The sequence below is a fragment of the Electrophorus electricus genome, chromosome 16 (genome assembly GCF_041902795.1).
Source record: "Electrophorus electricus isolate QZ-2024a chromosome 16, ASM4190279v1, whole genome shotgun sequence".
Taxonomy (NCBI): Eukaryota; Metazoa; Chordata; class Actinopteri; order Gymnotiformes; family Gymnotidae; genus Electrophorus; species Electrophorus electricus.
In genome coordinates, this window is record NC_137512.1 from 25860001 (window position 1) to 25882500 (window position 22500).

General features: G+C 44.9%; 1 protein-coding gene across 5 annotated transcripts in view; it reads right to left on the reverse strand.

Moving 5' to 3' along the window:
* The window catches only part of ntrk3a (neurotrophic tyrosine kinase, receptor, type 3a), a 182124-nt gene that overhangs the window by 2381 nt on the left and 157243 nt on the right, over positions 1-22500 (reverse strand). For 4 of the 5 annotated variants that reach the window (XM_081699173.1, XM_081699171.1, XM_081699172.1 and 1 more), the window contains exons 13-17: positions 19651-19781; positions 15569-15741; positions 13519-13762; positions 3795-3953; positions 1-1711 (exon numbers count right to left, since the gene is read on the reverse strand). The exon at positions 1-1711 is cut by the window's left edge and continues 2381 nt beyond it. In XM_081699173.1, the coding sequence (XP_081555299.1) occupies positions 1526-1711; positions 3795-3953; positions 13519-13762; positions 15569-15741; positions 19651-19781 (893 nt within the window). In that variant the 3' untranslated portion in view covers positions 1-1525. Of the gene's footprint in view, positions 1712-3794; positions 3954-10720; positions 11316-13518; positions 13763-15568; positions 15742-19650; positions 19782-22500 lie in introns of those variants that run through there. The other variant, XM_081699174.1, reaches the window with a different exon arrangement.

Sequence of the window (22500 nt, forward strand, 5' to 3'; positions counted from 1 at the left end):
TGGGGAAGGTTATTATTTTGGGATGTGTTTACATCGACTAAACCCCTGTTTCCTCTCACTAAAGCAGGGATGAGTGAGTCCACAGATGTGCTCATGCTTTGACTCAGTAATATGCATTACCTGTTTGAACTCTGTACAGGTAAACATCTTCTGTTCTTCTTAACCCAGTTCATGACCGCAGGGGGCAGAGCCTTTTCTAGCACCACAAGGCCTGAGAAAAAAACTCCCCCAAAACATACATCATGCTTTAACATACTTATCACACCGTAACATACTAAAAAACACCACCAAGAAAAATAAACTCCTGATGTGTGTGCAGAGCTGCACATGCCAAGTTTGGAACTGACAAAGTTTTGACAGATTTGTGTTGTTATGGTCAAGAATGAAACCCAAGGACTGATAGCAGGGATGAAAGCACAGTGAGCAGGGGGACGGTCCTGACCGGGATAACTCCTTGAATACTTTGACTTCCTGCTGATTCAGAGACCAGTTTGTAGAGACACACAGGAAGAGACACACAGGAAGTGAGGTAATGATCTTTCCTCATCATGGTGTGAGTATTCTTCTATGACACTCAAACTAGCTGTTCTCTGCCTTATCATGAAATCCTCTCAAAGTTACTGATAATCACAAATAAACAAAAAATCTAATAAAGGAACGCATGAGATGAAAATCATTTAAATCAATAAAATGACACATTCTATGACCATGTAAAAAAAATTAAAAACATTCAAATATTATCAAAACATTTACAGAATTTACTCACTGTAACAACACACCAAGGAACTAAAATCATCTAAATAGAAAAATGAAATAAGTTACCATACTAAAGTTCGTGACACAGAAATTTACATTATATACATTCATTTTACTTTTAAATGATCTCCTTTATGCTGATTAGTGGTTCATTCTGTCGAGTTCCTTGGCCAATAAGCTCCTCCCGGTAGGAATTAAAAGCCCTATTGGACACCTCCTCTACAGTCAAGAGAAGGATCAGCCAATCAGAATGCAGTAAGGCCTTTTCTGCTGTCTGACCCGGCAACAATGAGCAGTCATCTCCAAAAGCTGACGCACCCTTAGCAAGAAACCATCGTGGACATCCACACTTCAAAAAAGAAAAAAAAGAAAAGAACAAAATATATATAATATATATTTATAAAATGAACAAAAAGTAGTCAAGCATGAGAGATTCAGTCTTCTGTCAAGCTGTCAGGAAACAAAAAAGTGAAAGATCCCATTTTTCACCCAGTTTTTGTCCATTTTTTTAGTTTCTTTTTTTTCTTCTTTCTGATTTTATGTATGTTATGAAAAAAAAATCAACAACAATAACAAAAAAAGACGTCTCCTCTTCATACAGAACTGGACAATTTTCTCTGCAGGTAAACAAAATGTAAAAGTGCTTTTCAAAGAGGCTCTTATCCAGGATTTGGAAAATCATAGCAGGCACTTCAGTTCACCCCACTCTACAGTGTCCGACGCGGCTCTCTGAGGTCCTGGTGGGCAGGTGTGAGCAGGCCCTGCCCCCTCAGCCCAGGATGTCCAGGTAAACAGGTGCAGCTTTTCCCAAAGCATAGAGGACTTTCTGGATGTCTTTAATGTTCAGCCTCTGCTGTGGTTCTCTCTGCCAGCAACCCAGCATTACGTCATACACTTCCTTTGGACAGAGACGAGGCCGCTCAAGAACCCGACCTTGGGTAATACACTCGATTACCTTGGGGGAGGGGGGGGAGAGAGAGCGAGAGCGAGAGAGAGAGAGAGAGAGAGAGAGAGAGAGAGGGGGGGGGAGGGAGTGAGAGAGAGGGATAGAGAGAGAGGAGAGAGAGGGAAGGAGGGAGAGAGAGAGAGGGAAGGATAGAGAGAGAGGGAGAGAGGGAGGGAGAGAGAGATGGAGGGAGAGAGGGAGGGAGAGTTTGGAGTGGAGAGATATAAAGGAGAGAAAGATGAGAGGAGAGGGAGAGAAAAATTGAGAAGATAAGTGCAGGGAAGGCAATGAAACAGGGAGGAGCCAAACAGTCATGCAGAGGAACTCAGATATGACATATGTTCTCACAGACCACACCATTAAAGGTACAACCAGCATATCATAGCATATAAGCAGATCACACCATTAAAGTACAACCAGCATATTATAGCATATAAGCAGACCACATCATTAAAGGAACAACCAGCCTATTATAGCATATAACCAGACCACACCATTAAAGGTTCAACCCGTATATTATAGCATATAAGATGACCACACCATTAAAGATACTACCAGCACATTATAGCATATAAGCAGCACAGTGTTGGCTAGTGCAGTTAGCACTGACATGGACGACTGTCTTTCTTCACCACGGTGTGTCAGGAGAAACACACCCGGAAACACACCCAGCCTGTCTGAGGGTACTAAAGCACACACCGAGAGGCCAACGGTCCAGTGTGTGTCTGTGCCGGCTGCTCATGTGAATGTCTCATTCCTCTCCGCGTCATGGAGCTGGTGCTGTGCTAACACAATCCTGTGAGGTCCAGGTGAAAAGAAGCACTGTTTGTTCTCATTAAGCCTCAATCTATAACGTAGTGAAGTGTAAATCTCATTTGACATCACATCCCCCTAACAGTTTGCCCTAACTGTGGGTAGACCATCACTGCAAACTCAGACAGGTGCACAGGATTAAGGTAGGGTTAGAATTGGTTTTAGGGCTAGGATTAGTGTTAGGGTCAGGGTTAGGGTTGGTGTTAGGGTTAGGGTTGGTGTTAGGATTAAGGTTAGGTTTAGGATTAGGGTCAATTTAGGATTAGAAGTAAATTTAGGGTTAACTGCAGGCAGCAACTGATCCAGAAAATGTTCTAAGCAATAGTCTGTTCTGCTGTGCCCTCCTGTTCACGATGCTGGACACGGAGACCTGTGGGCTCGTCCTGGCTCACAATAACAAGCCTTTACAGTGTTTAGCTGATGCTTTTATCCAAAGTATTTTACAATTAGATCTGAACACAACTTGAGTAATTGAGGGTTAAGGGTCTTTTTCAGGGGCCCAACAGTGGCAACCTGCTGGTGGTGTGAAATGAACTGGCAACCTTTGGATTAGCAGTCCAGTAGCTTCACCACTGAGCCACTGAGCCTCCGTTCTACGGGGAGCACCAGCAGGGCCAGAGCTTTCCGCTTGTGCCCACTTAACGGTCCTCTTGTTCTCCTGGCGTAAAGTTTCATTGATTTCCTACTTAAGCATGCCAGCCACAGGCTACGCTAAACCAGACCACAGCGCTACACTGCAACTGAAGATGGAGCGCACTAACTCAAGAACACAGCAGTTCTGTAGGTCATGTGATGTCATCACGTTATGTCAGATAAAGTTGTGTAATAGTCTGTGATGTTGCATTATGTCACTCACCATGTAGTTATGGAGCCTGAGCAGGAGATGAGGAGGATGTGTTTGAGTAGGGCCACCACAAACACAAACAGCATAATGCAGTGACAATGCAGTGCTCATGCAGTGATAATTCTGTAATGATTCAGTGATAATGCAGTGATGATGCCGTGACAGTGATGATGTGGTGATACTGTGATAATGCAGTGAAGATGCAGTGACGATGCAGCGACTGTATAGTGGTGACACTGTAATGAGGTAATGATGATGTGTTGATGCATTGATAATGCAGTGATGATGTGTTGATGCAGTGTTGTTACAGTGATAATGCAGTGGCAAAGTAGTGTTGGTGCTGTATTGATGCTGTGCCAATTAACTGATGATGATCTGATGGTGAAATGGTGATGCAGTGATGATGTAACTATGATGCTGTTATTATGCAGTTACCTCATTATTAGCCAGCTGGAACCATGGCTGCTTCCCATAGGTGAAGATTTCCCAGAGGATAACCCCAAAGCTCCAGACATCGCTCTCCGTGGTGAACTTCCTGTACATGATGCTTTCTGGAGGCATCCAACGAATGGGCAGCATGGTATGACCGCCGACCTATCAGATGGCACGTGACATCACAGGTCAATAGCATGCAGAGGTACATGAAACATCATAATTTACACTGAGGCAGAGAATGTTAGCCAAGTACCAGACTCATGTTTAGACTCAAGGTTTCTTTTAAAGGTAAAGGGGGTTTAATATTTGATCAGTTATGTGCATATTGCATTATTTTGGTTCTGATTTGTTTTAATTAAAGTGGCAGGTTGACACATTACTGGCTCTTTGAGTACTGAAAGAAATCAATAAGAAAAGAGTGATTTGTTCAGCTCTGTAAAAGAGGGGATGAGAAAAAGCCCTGAGCGAAAGAGAAATGAGAGAAAGGAGAGAGAGAGAGAGAGACAGAGTGGGAAAAACTTATCCATTAAAGAAGTTTGATAGCTTCAAACCACTGAGAGATATAAATGAAGTGGCCCTCCAGGCCGTCCCCCAGCCAGATATGAATCGATTACCCAGCACAGCATTCATCTTGGCTGGCCTGCACTCCTGCACTGCACAGCTTCCTGTGGGAGGCAGTGGGCTGTGTTAATTAGGCTCATGATCGCCTGCACGGCTGACAGGGACATGGCCTTCAGAGAGCTTCGCATGCAAACTATCGACTCACACTCACGATGGCACACAGCTCAACGGAGTTTAACGTGTTTATACACGTGTTTAACCTGTGTTATACATACACGTGTTTAAACTGTTATACATACACGTGTTTAACCTGTGTTATACATACACGTGTTTAACCTGTGTTATACATACACGTGTTTAACCTGTGTTATACATACACGTGTTTAACCTGTGTTATACATACACGTGTTTAACCTGTGTTATACATACACGTGTTTAACCTGTGTCATACATACACGTGTTTAACCTGTGTCATACATACACGTGTTTAACCTGTGTTATACATACACGTGTTTAACCTGTGTTATACATACACGTGTTTAACCTGTGTTATACATACACGTGTTTAACCTGTGTTATACATACACGTGTTTAACCTGTGTTATACATACACGTGTTTAACCTGTGTCATACATACACGTGTTTAACCTGTGTTATACATACACGTGTTTAACCTGTGTTATACATACATGTGTTTAACCTGTGTTATACATACACGTGTTTAACCTGTGTTATACATACACGTATTTAACCTGTGTCATACATACACGTATTTAACCTGTGTTATACATACACGTGTTTAACCTGTGTTATACATACACGTGTTTAACCTGTGTTATACATACACGTGTTTAACCTGTGTCATACATACACGTGTTTAACCTGTGTCATACATACACGTGTTTAACCTGTGTTATACATACACGTATTTAACCTGTGTCATACATACACGTATTTAACCTGTGTTATACATACACGTGTTTAACCTGTGTTATACATACACGTGTTTAACCTGTGTTATACATACACGTGTTTAACCTGTGTTATACATACACGTGTTTAACCTGTGTTATACATACACGTGTTTAACCTGTGTTATACATACACGTGTTTAACCTGTGTTATACATACACGTGTTTAACCTGTGTTATACATACACGTGTTTAACCTGTGTTATACATACACGTGTTTAACCTGTGTCATACATACACGTGTTTAACCTGTGTTATACATACACGTGTTTAACCTGTGTTATACATACATGTGTTTAACCTGTGTTATACATACACGTATTTAACCTGTGTCATACATACACGTATTTAACCTGTGTTATACATACACGTATTTAACCTGTGTCATACATACACGTGTTTAACCTGTGTTATACATACACGTGTTTAACCTGTGTCATACATACACGTGTTTAACCTGTGTTATACATACACGTGTTTAACCTGTGTTATACATACACGTGTTTAACCTGTGTTATACATACATGTGTTTAACCTGTGTTATACATACACGTATTTAACCTGTGTCATACATACACGTATTTAACCTGTGTTATACATACACGTGTTTAACCTGTGTTATACATACACGTGTTTAACCTGTGTCATACATACACGTATTTAACCTGTGTCATACATACACGTGTTTAACCTGTGTCATACATACACGTGTTTAACCTGTGTTATACATACACGTGTTTAACCTGTGTCATACATACACGTATTTAACCTGTGTTATACATACACGTGTTTAACCTGTGTTATACATACACGTGTTTAACCTGTGTTATACATACACGTGTTTAACCTGTGTCATACATACACGTGTTTAACCTGTGTTATACATACACGTGTTTAACCTGTGTTATACATACACGTATTTAACCTGTGTTATACATACACGTATTTAACCTGTGTTATACATACACGTATTTAACCTGTGTCATACATACACGTGTTTAACCTGTGTTATACATACACGTGTTTAACCTGTGTCATACATACACGTGTTTAACCTGTGTCATACATACACGTGTTTAACCTGTGTTATACATACATGTGTTTAACCTGTGTCATACATGTATGTGTTTAACCTGTGTTATACATACACGTGTTTAACCTGTGTTATACATACACGTGTTTAACCTGTGTTATACATGTATGCGTTTAACCTGTGTCATACATACACGTATTTAACCTGTGTCATACATGTATGTGTTTAACCTGTTATACATACACGTGTTTAACCTGTGTTATACATACACGTGTTTAACCTGTGTTATACATGTATGCGTTTAACCTGTGTTATACATACACGTGTTTAACCTGTGTTATACATACACGTGTTTAACCTGTGTCATACATACACGTGTTTAACCTGTGTTATACATACACGTGTTTAACCTGTGTCATACATACACGTGTTTAACCTGTGTTATACATACACGTGTTTAACCTGTGTTATATATACAAGTATTTAATCTGTGTCACACATGTATGTGTTTAACCTGTGTTATACATACACATGTTTAACCTGTGTTATACATGTATGTGTTTAACCTGTGTTATACATACACGTGTTTAACCTGTGTTATACATACACGTGTTTAACCTGTGTCATACATGTATGTGTTTAACCTGTGTTATACATACACGTGTTTAACCTGTGTTATACATGCACGTATTTAACCTGTGTCACACATGTATGTGTTTAAACTGTGTTATACATACACGTGTTTAACTTGTGTTATACGTACACGTGTTTAACCTGTGTCATACATATATGTGTTTAAACTGTGTTATACATATACGTGTTTAACCTGTTATACATGTATGTGTTTAAACTGTTATACATACACGTGTTTAACCTGTGTTATACATACACGTGTTTAACCTGTGTTATACATACACGTGTTTAACCTGTGTTATACATACACGTGTTTAACCTGTGTTATACATACACGTGTTTAACCTGTGTTATACATACACGTGTTTAACCTGTGTTATACATACACGTGTTTAACCTGTGTTATACGTACATGTGTTTAACCTGCGTTATACATATATTTGTTTAAACTGTGTTATACATACAATTCTGATGTAACTTTCATTTAACACAATTTCTCAGCACTCTCAGCAAAGCTGAGCTTTCCAAAACTCAGCTATTCATATGAATAGGCCACTTTACAAATGTTTTTATAAAGACATTTACCTTAATCTATTATCTTATCTATAATCTATTCATTCGATTATGGTAAAATATCCATTGGCTCGGCAACACCAAGCTACGCTTCATCTGAGCAGAACAAAGGTCGCACTTTAGATGGTGAACTGACAGGCTGAGTATGAGTGACTCATTACTGTCGATCAGACAGGAAGGAACTCCGCTACACAAAAACTAAAATGAAAGAGTGAGTGAATGGGGCCATTTCAGACAGACATGAAACTCAGGATCTGCAAAAACAATGTGCTTCTTTCTTTTTTCTTGATCTCAGATGCCAGTTTGAAAAATAGAGAGACACAATGAGATATATGGAGACAAAAGGAGATGGAGAGGGAGCCTGAGGTGCTCTAATTAACGGTGTGAATGTAGTAATGGCTGTACTGAGCGTAAGGAACTTCTGGGGCCAGTGAGAGGTAATCAGACTTCCCTGTAATCAGACTTCCCTGTAATCAGGCTTCCCTGTAGTCCCCACACAATAAACCTCCAGACTCTCATCAGTCCCTCTCTCTCTCTCTCTCTCCCTCTCTCTCTCTACCTCTGTCTCTCTCTCTCTCTCTCGCTCTCTCTCTCTCTCCCTCCCTCCCCTCATAGCTGTCCAGTCCAGCAGCACAATTCTGAACTAGCACTCAAAGAGTGGAGAGAACAATCCAGGACCGCAGCACATACGTGTGAGTCTCACAGAGAATAAGTGTGTCTCAGCAGAAAGAGAGAGGGGGAGGGGGAGAGAGAGGGAGAAGGAAAGAAAGAGCAGAAAAGAGCAAGAGAGAATGGGAAAGGAACTAGAGGAAAGGAGGAGATGATTCTCTGCCTTTACAAGTCATGTGTCTCCAGAGCAGAGCGAGCACGGGGCTAGCCTGGTTCCTGTGTGTGTGTGTGTGTGTGTGTGTGTGTGTGTGTGTGTGTGTGTGTGTGTGTGTGTGTGTGTGTGTGTGTGTGTTGGGAGCAGAGCGAGCACGGGGCTAGCCTGGTTCCTGTGTGTGTGTGTGTTGGGAGCAGAGCGAGCACGGGGCTAGCCTGGTTCCTGTGTGTGTGTGTGTGTGTGTGTGTTGGGAGCAGAGCGAGCACGGGGCTAGCCTGGTTCCTGTGTGTGTGTGTGTGTGTGTGTGTGTGTGTGTGTGTTGGGAGCAGAGCGAGCACGGGGCTAGCCTGGTTCCTGTGTGTGTGTGTGTGTTGGGAGACAAAATAAACTGGTTGTATTTCTGCTTCTGGCCTCTTTCCATATGCAACTGAACACTGAGAACATGCGGGATTCTGACAGTGGAACTCCGCTTGGAACAGCAGAACTCCGGTGGAATGCAATTATGACTGGCAGCAAGTGTGAAAGCAAGAAAGATGTTTGTCCGTCCAGTCTGCAAGACCATTGTATAGAAAGCCAGAACAATCAGCACTCAGGGTGGGAATACCGGACAAGATGGGAATATCCGACAGGGTGGGAATACCGGACAAGGTGGGAATATCTGACAGGGTGGGAATATCGGATGTGAGTCACACTGCAGTAATTAGCATGTCTAATTTGGTGACTCCCCCCCCCCCCAACCCTTCTGTTAGTAATAGATTTTCTCATTATGGCAGAGAACAGGAACTCGTGGACACAAACTGTGGTCACTGGTGTGGTCACTGGTGTGGTCACTGGTGTGGTCACTGGTCGATCTAATCATCTGGGTCTGAGGCTTCAAGGAGAAGCAGAATGTGTAACATTGAGTGTGCAAACAGCAAGCGTAACACTGAATGTCATATCTCATGTGAAGAGAAAAGCAAAGATACATATGTTAAAGGATGTATGTTGAGGCACATATATTAAGATACATGTTACGTTACACATGTTAAGATGCACATGTTATGACACACGTTAACTTACACGTGTTGACACATGTAAAGACTACGCATGTCATTTAGTTTGAAAACTTCCCATTCAATGCTAACATAGACTTTGATAAGACATGGCTGTAGTTATTTAAGTATATGGGAGTTTTTTGGTTTTTTGTAGAAATCTTTCTTTAAATTCTGTGTTTTAAAATTTTAAAGATGTCTACCAAATAAGCACAAGTTAGAGAATACAAGGAAGGTAATGGAAAAGTTTACCTGCTGGGATGCTCTCAGAATGTGAATTCCCATGCCAAGCACCTTTAAGGAAGCGGAAGGCTGTTGTGAGTGCTTAGCCGCGCCAGGGACGTCTATGTCTCACGCACAACCCTAGCTTTGCCACCTCTGTGTATGTACTCACTCAACACTTTAGCGCTAATGCTACGTGTCTTTGTTAGTTGAGGTAAAGCTCTTTGGTCAGTCACGGTTGATTTACGACATGCTACAGCAGTAATTCTGACCTTACATGACAAACCCACAGTACTGTGGCTAACGGCAAATTCCAGGTGTGCTGATACCTGGTGGATGAGGACATGTGAAGCCATTCAGGTTTCACGGTTTTTAAAGCAACATTGGACAGGATACAGAGCCTGGCTGCATCTGCCATGTCAGCTGAAAATCTTGACTAAACGTTTCCATGTCCTGGGGCTCAGACACAAGCCACACTGACAGGTGAAGCAGAAACTGGAGGTGTCCGAACGTGTGTGTGTGTGTGTGTGTGTGTGTAGGTGTGTGTGTGTGTACATGTGCGCGTGTGTGTGTAGGTTTGTGTGCGTGTGTGTGTGTGTGTGTGTGTGTATGTGTGTGTGTGTGTCGGTTTGTGTGCGTGTGTGTGTGTGTGTGTGTGTATGTGTGTGTGTGTGTGTGTCGGTTTGTGTGCGTGTGTGTGTAGGTTTGTGTGCGTGTGTGTGTGTGTGTGTGTGTATGTGTGTGTGTGTGTAGGTTTGTGTGCGTGTGTGTGTGTGTAGGTGTGTATGTGTGTGTGTGTGTAGGTTTGTGTGCGTGTGTGTGTGTGTGTGTGTGTATGTGTGTGTGTGTGTCGGTTTGTGTGCGTGTGTGTGTGTGTGTGTATGTGTGTGTGTGTGTGTGTGTGTGTGTGTGTATGTGTGTGTGTGTGTGTCGGTTTGTGTGCGTGTGTGTGTGTGTGTGTGTATGTGTGTGTGTGTGTGTGTCGGTTTGTGTGCGTGTGTGTGTAGGTTTGTGTGCGTGTGTGTGTGTGTGTGTGTGTATGTGTGTGTGTGTGTAGGTTTGTGTGCGTGTGTGTGTGTGTAGGTGTGTGTGTGTGTGTGTGTGTATATGTGTGCGTGTGTGTAGGTTTGTGTGCGTGTGTGTGTGTGTGTGTGTAGGTGTGTGTGTGTAGGTTTGTGTGCGTGTGTGTGTGTGTATGTGTGCGTGTGTGTAGGTTTGTGTGCGTGTGTAGGTGTGTGTGTAGGTGTTTGCGTGTGTGTGTGTGTGCGTGTGTGAGTGCATGTGTGAGTGTGTGTAGGTATGTGTGTGTGTGTCTGCGTGTGTGTGTAGGTGTGTGTGGGTGTGTGTGTGTGTATGTGCGTGTGTGTAGGTTTGTGTGCGTGTGTGTATGTAGGCGTGTGTGTGTGTGTGTGTGTGTGTGTGTGTAATGCATTCTCGCTTTCGTGAGACTCGAGCTGCAGAGAGACCACCGCGCGTCTGACTGGCTCCGCCCCCACAGGTGGTCAGCTTAACCGGGCTCTTCTACAGCAGGAAATGCATCAGTGTGTCACGGGTGTCTGTTACAGGGATTTTGGCAGGCAGCCTGCTTCATAATCACTATGGATACATCCCAGCCGGCTACGAAAACGGCCTCTCCCCCGCTGCTCCCTCAGCCAATCGACAGCCAGCTGGAACCTAGAGGTAGGGATGGGCAGGTTGGCACACTGGGAACTGATCTGGAGTCAGCCAGCACTGGCAACACCACCACTACAGCACCTGTTATAATGACTCATGGAAGAATTATATTGTATTCCCAAAGATGGGTCCAACTTTCAGTGGCAGTGTGTGTGATCATGGTCCCCTAACATTAGAGAAGGAAGTACTCACTAAATGCTAATCTCCCCAAATGTGTGAACACCAAGGCCAAAACATGTCAAACCATGCTGATAGCATTTTCTGGTAGAACTTGAGAACACTGGAGAAACTCCGTAATAAGTTCTGGACTATCTGCTGCATGAAGTGGTGACAGACACATCATAAATAAAACACAGAAAAAGTGTTTGAATTGAATTCTGTCACATCTTTTTCCTTATCCACGTGTCATATATTTTTCTGAAAATGTCATCTTCCAGGAACAGAAATCCTGCCTGCCCATGAAACACCACCCACTGTTTTAACAGGCTTGTGTATGAACGGTCTGGGACATGATGCCCTATGCCCTCAGGAAACTCCGCTACATCTCATTGTGCAGTTGTTCAGAGACGTGTTTCATCTGCTCTGATGCGGACAGTCAGCTGTTCCACATCTCCACAAAGGTCCACGTGATCAGATGGACTATATGAAACACAGTCCTCAATGAGGACAACTCCCACACAGCTGCGGAAGGCACAGAGCAGCCTTGAAACTCCAAACTTCTCTTCTCTTGTTGTGAGTTCCCTGAACTGTTCCCACGTGGCTGACAGATACGAGGAGTGACGGCACCACTGACAGAATCAGGTTGTTCTGCGTAATGCAGGTTAATTGAACTCCTGCCTGTGTTTCACTCTCTCCATTCAAGTCATGAAATTGTTGCGACAGGTGCACAAGCTTCGTTTAGCATCGTAGCTACAGTGCGAGGAGCCACGCTTGAACTGCGAGGTTCAGAATTACACACGTGTGTTGGAAGCCTCCTGAAGGACTGAGCATTACAACAGACCTGAGTTTGTTTCCAATAGTGCCGACGACACTCAATTACAATCACACCTAGGTCCCTGCGCAGCGCGCCTGTTCCAGAAACCTCCAGCTATGTGCCTTGATTTGATAAAGATAGTCTGTGATTTTATATATATATACACACACACACACACACACACACATATTTTTTCAATATTTAAAAAAAAAGTAATATTATTGTGAGTCTATTGTAAGATCCTCCTATGGAAACATGCAGATCCATAACAATAACATGAGGTTAAGAATCTGATGTTTAAATTGGAAAGGCGGTGTAACGTGTGGGATGTTTTAGACAGATGTATCAACACCATGTAATATTTCAGACTGTATGCTGTGTGTCAGAGACCAGGGCCTGCAGTGTGAAGTCCAGTGGGACTGAACCCTGACTGGTGTCCCAGCGAGACTGAACCCTGGCTGGTGGAGGTTAGTGTCCCTGAGCTGCAGTGATGGCCTTACCCAGCTATGCTAACTCCAACACCAACTCCACTCCAGACTAGCTGGATGCAGTCAGCGTTATACAAACAAACCTGCTAACCTGTCTCTGCTGGTTTCTATACCCCCTTAACCTCATTAACTGGTTTCTATACCCCCTTAACCTCATTAACTGGTTTCTATACCCCTTTAACCTCATTAACTGGTTTCTATGACCTGTTAACCTCATTAACAGATTTCTATGACCTGTTAACCTCATTAACTGGTTTCTATGACCTGTTAACACCATTAACTGGTTTCTATGACTTGTTAAACACATTAACTGGGATTTCCATGAACTATTCCTCTAACACTGTGACATGCAGCTCCACATAGAATCAACAGGCTTTAGCGCAAGAGAGATCTGTATACTACCAACACCCAGCCAATAGTTATCAGGCAATGTTCGCTGCTGCCAAAAGCAGATGAAATATGAGCCAAGTTTAGCAAGGTAATTACGAATCTATCACAATTTACAATCCCGAGATGCAGAATGAATGTGTATTTCACAGGCGTCTGATGGTTAATCAGTCACCTAATTCTGCCCGTAGCCACTTAATGGAAGATCCATTTGAAATCTGATGCCTGCTGTTCTGCTCTGTGTTAAAATAATTGCAGCCCTCTGTTTGCTTCACACACCATGCTCGGGAAAGCCGAGCAGCTTGGCTTGTCCTGGGTTAGTAAGAACTGCTACACAACAACATTTCCCACGTACCCGGTAGTAGTCAGTGCTGTAGATGTCCCGCGACATTCCGAAGTCTCCGATCTTCACGAGGAGTCCGTTGCCCACCAGGCAGTTGCGTGTGGCCAGGTCTCTGTGCACAAAGTGCTGAGATGCCAGGTACACCATGCCTGCTGCGATCTGCGTGGCGATGTGCAGCATCTGGGACAGGCCCAGCTCCCCATTGGTCTGCAACGGCTGTCCATCAACCAGGATCATGGCGTCAGGCCCATGGGCTCTGCGGGCAGAGGATAACCAATCAGCATCAAGTGGGAAGGACTTTCACATACCTTTGTCCTATCACCAACTACTCTACTGAGACACGCCTCAAACTGTGTGACACAAAATCTATAAGCATGTGTGCTTGAGCAGAAACACAGCAGGCTGTTCTAACCAGGCAAACTCGCTTCTGCTAACGCTAGTGCAGTGATCTTTCTCACGGTCAGTCCAGTGCCAGCATCCCTACTGAGCAGCGTGTGGTGACTCTGGACCCTTCCCCACACACACACGCTGGGAGCAGGAACAGAATTCCACTGCATGTATGTCAGACAGTGTCTGGGAGCATAAATTCTTATCACGGTTTTGTTTCCTCCTTCCGTTTCTTGGACTATAATTTTGTGCACAGTTGTGAGTCATCTATCAGGGCATGAGAGCCAGCGATGAGGCGCTATCAGAGGGCCGAGAGGAAATGAGAGACCGAGGTCTCATCTCGTCTCACACAGCGTTAATGTCGAGGTCTCGTCTCGTCTCACACAGCGTTAACGTCGAGACTAAAGGCTGCAGTTCTGTCAGATTTTCATACAAGTATTTAAATATTACTTTAAAAATCTGAAGACACATCCACCACTACTGAGCTCCTCATACACTTCACTATGGACCTGGTACTGGGCCTGGTACTGGGTCTGGTACTGGGCCTGGAACTGAGACTGGTACTGGGCCTGGTACTGGGTCTGGTACTGGGCCTGGTACTGGGTCTGGTACTGAGACTGGTACTGGACCTGGTACTGATCTTGGAGTTGGGTCTGGTACTGGGCCTGGTACTGGGCTAGGTACTAGGTCTGGTACTGGATCTGGTACTGGGTCTGGTACTGGGTCTGGCATTGGGCCTGGTACTGGGTCTGGTACTGGTACTGAGACTGGTACTGGGTCTGGTACTGAGTCTGGTACTGGACTTGGTACTGATCTTGGAGTTGGGTCTGGTACTGGGCCTGGTACTGGGCCAGGTACTAGGTCTGGTACTGGGTCTGGTACTGGGTCTGGTACTGGGTCTGGCATTGGGCCTGGTACTGGGTCTGGTACTGGGCCTGGTACTGAGACTGGTACTGGGTCTGGTACTGAGTCTGGTACTGGGCCTGGTACTGATCTTGGAGTTGGGTCTGGTACTGGGCCTGGTACTGGATCTGGTACTGAGTCTGGTACTGGGCCTGGTACTGATCTTGGAGTTGGGTCTGGTACTGGGCCTGGTACTGGGCCAGGTACTAGGTCTTGTACTGGGTCTGGTACTGGGTCTGGCATTGGGCCTGGTACTGGGTCTGGTACTGGGTCTGGTACTGGGCCAGGTACTATGTCTGGTACTATGTCTGGTACTGGGTCTGGTACTGGGTCTGGCATTGGGTCTGGTACTGGGTCTGGTATTGGGTCTGGTACTGGGTCTGGTACTGGACCCAATCTGTGTCTGGTCTGGGTCTGTGTGCTGACACTGCTGCATAGAGGCAGGGCCTGAAATGATTCAGCATGGCCCAATACAGCTCGGTACGGCCCAATACAGCTTAGTACAGCTCAGTACAGCCCAGTACAACCCAGTATGACCCAGTATCTCCTGCTGACACCAGCATGTCCCTGCTGAGACCAACTCAGTACGTGATGATCCCTCAGAATCCACGAGTCCATCACCACGTGTCACATCACTAATCTCTGGAGAAACTGATGTGTATTTCTGTGTTGTTTAAGTAAGTAACAGCAGACAAGAGCAGACAAGTGTCCTAGTGTAAAGAACAGAAGGTGTACTGTACACAAGGCTGAAGATAAGAGTCGTGTAGTGAACCTGAGGAACTTGTTCAGGTCTCCGTGCTTCATGTACTCAAAGACCATGATGAGCGGGTCGCCGTCCACACATACGCCATAGAACTTCACTATGTGCTCATGCTGCAGGTTGGTCAGGAGCTCCGCTTCTCTCTGGAAATCCTTCCTCGCTGCCAGTGTGGGGTCCTTCAGAGTCTGCCCCACACACACACACACACACACACACACACACACACACACACACACAAACACAAAGTACCTTCAGAATCTGCCCCACACACAACACAAAGTAGTGCCTGAATTAGTGGAACAACACACACACGCACACACCAGGCATGAATTAATCGGTACACCAGACAAGTAACACACATAAAGAACCACGTCACAGCTGGACAGTAAACGCAGGGCCTCAGTCCCACAGCGCAGTAGAGCATGTGAAGCAGAAGACGCGACCACATTCAATGTTACAGCTCTGACTCGGAGGACAACCGTCTCACTAATGAACACAGAAGCCTCTGAATTTCCTTGATTATCTTGCAGCTGAGTTTAGGGAAAACTCACAATGCAACACTTATCTTATCTTATCTCAGCTTTATCAAATCCTTTTGCTTTTTTCCCCAGAAGATTATTTTTCATGCTTTTTTGAACCATTGCAATAAAGCAGAGACTCATTTTGTTGCATCCTGGCTGTGTGCCCAGTTCTGTGCCTCTATGGACGGTTGCGCACAGAGTCGAACGCTTTTTTTTCCGTGATAAATAAAACATGATTAAAATGCAGATGAAGTGACAACACAGAAACATCCAGAACAATCTCAGTGGTGTGGGGGATTTGTTCAGTATTAACGTCACATGTGCACTGGAGTTGATTTAAACAACAACACGCACTGAGTGCTGACTCTAAGTCCTCACAGTACAGGTGTGTGTGTACCTGCTCAGCTGTCTGCCCCTAAGCTGCACCTGACACTCCACATCTCCATCGCTGCCATCCGGACAGATTAAACTTGCTCCTGGGTAGCAAACCATGTCTTTATACACACACACACCCCAGTGGGTTTGTTTGTCATGAACCGTCTCCCAGTCTCATGGTTGGGCCTGATCCATCTGCCTGGTTCTGATGAATCTCGGATTCATTTAAACCTGAACTTTCATCACCACTCACACACACTGCTGTAAGAGATATGGAGATTAACTGGGGCCTCACAGCAGAGATGGGAAAACCTCCCTCCAAATCTGAGTCAAGTCTGGCATGACATAGCTGTCACCCCTGAACCCACCTGCCCTTCAGCCTTCTCATAGGGCCTGTAATGGGTAAAACCCACCTACAGGCTTTGGGGCTGTAAATGTGATACCAGCCCCATGGGAAGGTCTGTAAAGGTGACACCAGCTGTATTGATATAGGCTGTACGGGTGATACCAGCCCTGTTGATAGGAGCTATTTAGCTGATACCAGCTCGGTCGATAGGGGCAGTTTAGCTAACAACAGCCCTGTTGACTGTGGCAGTAAATGTGATACCAGTCCTGTCAATAGGGCTGTACGGGTGATACCAGCCCTGTATAAGTGATACCAGCTCTCTCTATTATCCAACAGCCTTCAGGGCAAAGGTCCAAAGTAGCATGTGTCACCTTGGAGTGTTGAGCCAATCAGAATGATCTAAATTAACCAATTAATTTCAACGTGTAGATAGGGCTCTGCACGTTAGCCATTACTGCTATGCCAGGTACCAGTCCAGTGGAACAGTGTGTGCAGTGCGAGCTGCTCTTGTCTGTGAGGATGAGCCATCTTATGGCAGGTCTCCCCCAACACCAGAGTCCTCTCACGCTGTGGGGGTAGATTAACAATGCCCACATCGACTGTGGGCAGAACGATACACACTGTGCTGAGTTTCCTGCTCTGGCATGCCCCCTCGTGAAGGTGAGCTGGTCAAAGACAGAAACTGTGACTGTAATCATGAGCTTCTAGAAACGTTTCGCTTCTGATTGTGCCGTATGTCTGAGGGCACTACGTCTAAATGTATTTAATGTGAAACCAAACAGGAAAAGAGCCTGTCTGTCTGTCTGCCTGCCTGCCTGCCTGCCTGCCTGCCTGCCTGCCTGCCTGTCTGCCTGTCTGCCTGCCTGCCTGCCTGCCTGTCTGTCTGTCTGTCTGTCTGTCTGCCTGCCTGCCTGTCTGTCTGCCTGCCTGGCTATCTTAGTTCCATTCAGCCTTATGTATTACATAATATCACACATATTGGTCTACCTGCATGTTGTAATATTTCTATTCTTAAACACTTGAACTTGAACTTTATTGTTTCCATTTAAGTTCTATGAAGCTTTAGTTGTTATATGCTACAATGGAACATTTCAAGCTAGAATTTTACTAACCGTTTCTGTTTCCATGACCTATATGCTAAAGCGACGTTTTGGCAAAAACTCACTTGGGTAGAAACATAACAGGTGTTAATAAAAAAGGGACAAAGCTCGTCACTAACTTTGCTGTATTTCTCATAACAATTCCTGACTTACAATGATTCATGTCAGGAATTCTGACTTGTCCCTGATGATACAGGTTAGGAATTCAGGAATTGTGTTCCCTCACCCCCTTGTACTAAGTAGTAAGTACATGTAAGTACATTGAACAAGGACAAACAAATGCCGCCAATTATGTTACAGTTACGGAGACATCCATCCCCTGTCAGTCAACAGTTATGGAGACATCTGTCCCCTGTCATGAAACAGTTATGAAGACAACCGTCCCCTGTCAGCCAACAGTCTAAATGTCCTGCAACACCTGATCTGTCTGATTAACCCACAGGCTGCAGAGATCTCTAGGTGCCGATGGGACATGAAGGCATAAACGCTGTGTTCAGGCGGCTGCGTGTTTATAGGGGGATCCTCGGTCTCTGCAAATTGCATTCCAGGTGCAGGCTTTGATGGACCTGCCGGCTGGAATTGCTTTTCACTTTAAACGCAATGTTTCCATCTGTGAGCCTTACAAAGGGAGCAGTAACATGTGGGACACAACCTGAGTGGAATAGCGATGGAAACAGCCCATTTTCAGGAGCTAGACCCCCCCGGAGGACAGGTCATATGTGTGTGAAGGAAAGTACTCCAAATATTAATAAATGATGTGATAAATGTGTTGATTGACGTGGTGGTGCATGGTTTACATGTCTTTGAAAGTTGGTCATATTTTCATATTTTCACTCTGTACACACCCAGTTAAGTCATGTGTGTGTACATGTGTGTCATGTGTGAGTTCCCGGAGGTTGGCATGTGCCTGTCTCCACACCGCCAACACACGTGGGTCAGTCACACACGGGAACACATCAGTTATGGCTATTAAACAGCACGGATGATGAATATATGCTGGGTCTTACAGCTTCCAGAGAAAGCCCCCCACACGCACACACAGGGAGAAGTGTTGGGAGAGGGAGGAGTCTTGTGAAGGGGAGGAGTCTTGTGAAGGGGAGGAGTGAGTAAACTAATTAAACTCAGTCACTGCAGGCCTCTCCTCCTCCCGCACACCATGCCCACCACAACTGTAACAACAACCAACAATTATTCCACAATTATACCACAATTATTCCACAATTATTCCACAAGACTCCATAATATTGAACAGCTTGGTAATAACACAACATGCAAAAAGATTTCATAAAAGAAAGTTAAAGTAGCATTCTCCTGAGAGGGTCTTTACCGGGAAACCTGTCCTGATGGTAGACTGGATCTGAACGGTCACGGACTGGACTCTTTTTGCCCCGGGTGACTACTTGGAGCTTTCAGTAGGTGATGCTGGGTATTAGGTATTAGTCAGAGGTTACTGTACACTGTGTTGTATACCCGTAACTCACTGGTTTCTCTCCAGGGTATTGTGATACGCTTTAACCCACACACACATACACCACCAGTCATTACTATTGATCCTTCCACTACTCAAAGTAGGCCTTCTTTCTGCACGTGGGCCGTGAGCCTGCCTCTCTAAGCCATGGGACGATTGTGTGTGTGTGTGTGTGTGTGTGTGTGTGTGTGTGTGTGTGTGTGTGTGGGCCGTGAGCTCGGCAGTGGGGCTCGTGTAACTCGAGACGGAGGTCACCCCGTTCCCATGGACACACCATCTCTTACCTTGACAGCCACGAACATCTTGTCCTTGGTGGGACTGAGGTTATAACACTCTGCCAGGAAAACCTTCCCAAAGGCCCCCTCACCCAGTTCACGCTTCAGTATGATGTCTCTTCTCTTTATATGCTGCACGTCTGAGGAGAGAGGGAGAGAGGGAGAGAGAGAGAGAGAGAGAGAGAGAGAGAGAGAGAGAGAGAGAGAGTGAGAGAGGGACAGAGAGAGAGAGAGGGAGAGAGAGAGAGAGAGAGAGAGAGAGAGAGGGAGAGAGAGTGAGAGAGAGAGAGAGTGAGAGGGAGAGAGAGAGAGAGAGAGAGGGAGAGAGAGGGAGAGAGAGAGAGAGAGATGGAGAGAGAGAGAGAGAGAGAGTGAGAGAGAGAGTGAGAGAGGGACAGAGAGAGAGCGAGAGGGGGAGAGAGAGAGGGAGAGAGAGAGGGAGAGAGAGAGTGAGAGAGGGAGAGGGGTATCAGTGTAATAGTAGACAGTGTAAGTCTTCTACATGGTGACGGTGTAAAGTGGAACTCTGGGTCTTGGGTGTGAACTTGTCACTCAAAATGACAATACAGCTCAAAAAAACATAGAACACCCAAAACAAATTTAAATCACCAAGAAAATTTACAGTAATGCTGCACACGAGAGTGCACACGGCAGAGTGGTGCTGCACATGGGAATCTCACTGTTTTTGGACCTGCACACACACACGTTCTGTTTCTGGGCCTGCACACACACATGTTCTGTTTCTGGACCTGCACACACACACGTTCTGTTTCTGGACCTGCACACACACATGTTCTGTTTCTGGGTCTGCACACATACATGATTGCATTTTTGTTTATTTTTGACCCCAGTCATCATATGGCTTCCACTCAAACACATGAAAAACTAAATAAATGTCTGATTCCTCTGAGCTTAATAAAGAAAATGTAAGCTCTCTACCCCTAAACGTGTACTGAGTGTAATATGATCCCACAGCAGTGTGACGCGGACACCTGTGGTTGTCGTGGATACAGTGGGGTGCTGAGCACAGCCCACACCCCCTCGTGCATGCGGCCGCTTCCACGTGAATGTTCACACTTCACGTGAAGGTTAGGGGCACTGCTGGGAGGGGCTCAGAAGCTCTGGAGGAAAACAGTGTGTGATTCACACTCCTGACATTAATCTGAAAACCAAGTCAGAATAAAAATGAGCCCAAGAAAGACACAAACCGAGATCACACACCCACTCCGCCCCCCCTCTGTCTCCCAGGGGAGTACACCCTATTCTCTGCCCTCAGACTTCAGACCTGCTCATAGATTTCCAGTAAACACTATAAATAACTTTAAATGACAATTACCAACATATTCACACCATAACACAACATATTCACAGAGTGCAGTCAAAACACACTGAACAAAAACACTGTAAATTCTGTTAGATAGTAATACCGCCCAAGAACAACAGAAGAGGCACGACACTTACTCACTATAAAACACAAACGACTGAATCATCAGACTAAAATATTTCCACTAATCTTTGCAAACAAGAACACCATTTAACTGTGAAGATCTAAGACACACACTGGCCTCAGACTGAGCAGACCAGTGGATGTTGCTACTGGAAGTAACATCTGCAAAGTCATCCTACTACAGAGAGAAATTTGAATCATCATCATCTGATCCACACAAGCTCTTCACTATTTTTCTTCTCTCCTTAATCCTCCCCTCCCCCTCCTTCCTCATCTCTTACTCCTGAGGATTTTATCATCTTCTTTGAGGAGGAGGTTGCAGAAATCCACCAGTCCTTTTCCACTGTTCCCACTCCTCCAACTAATGTGCATTCCCCAACATCCAACTCTTGACTTCTTTTTCTCCTCTCTCCACAGATGAAATTCTTCAACTCCTGACTTCCAGCAAACCGACTACATGTCCGCTGGATCCGATTCCTTCTGCTCTGTTCCAGACAATCGCAAGAGATCTGCTTCCTTTCATCTCTGTCATCATCAACAACTCCTTATCTTCTGGATACATGCAAACTGCATTCAAAACTGCCAGGGTGGTACCAATCCTCAAGAAGGCCACACTTGACAGCTCCAGTGTTACCAACTACAGACCGGTATTACTTCTCTCTTTCCTCTCAAAAGCCCTTGAATGAGCAGTTTATAATCAATTGTCTCTTTTTCTCACCCAGAACAAGCTGCATGATCCCAATCAGTCTGGCTACAAACTGGCACATTCTACAGAAACGGCCCTCATAGGGGTGACTGAGAAACTTCATGCTGCTAAAGCTGCCAAACAGTCATCTGTTTTGATTCTTCTAGACCTTTCAGCAGCCTTTGACACAGTGAACCACAACATTCTTCTCTCTGGCTTGGTGTGACTGTCTCTGCTTGGAGATGGTTTCAGTCCTATCAGGTGACATGGAGAGGATCCACATCCAAACCGTGTAGACTCTCCACTGGTGTTCCACAAGGCTCAGTATTGGGCCCCCTTCTCTTCTCTTTGTATACTCGTTCTCTTGGTGATGTAATATCTTCTCATGGTTTCTCCTACCACTGCTATGCCGACGATGCTCAATTATTTCTTTCTTTTTCACCCTCTGACACGCAGGTCTCCAGATGTATCTCAGCATGCTTGACTGACATTGCGTCATGGATGACAGCCCACCACTTGAAGCTCAACCCCAGTAAAACTGAGCTTCTGTTCATCCCAGGTACTCCCAACCCTTACCATGACCTCACTGTTTCCTTTAAGAACTCCCTGGTATCACCATCCGAAGCTGCCCGTAGCCTGGGCATAACTTTGGACAACCAGTTGTTGTTTTCAACTCATGTTTCTAATCTAACCCGGTCTTGCAGATTCCTCCTTTGTAACATATGAA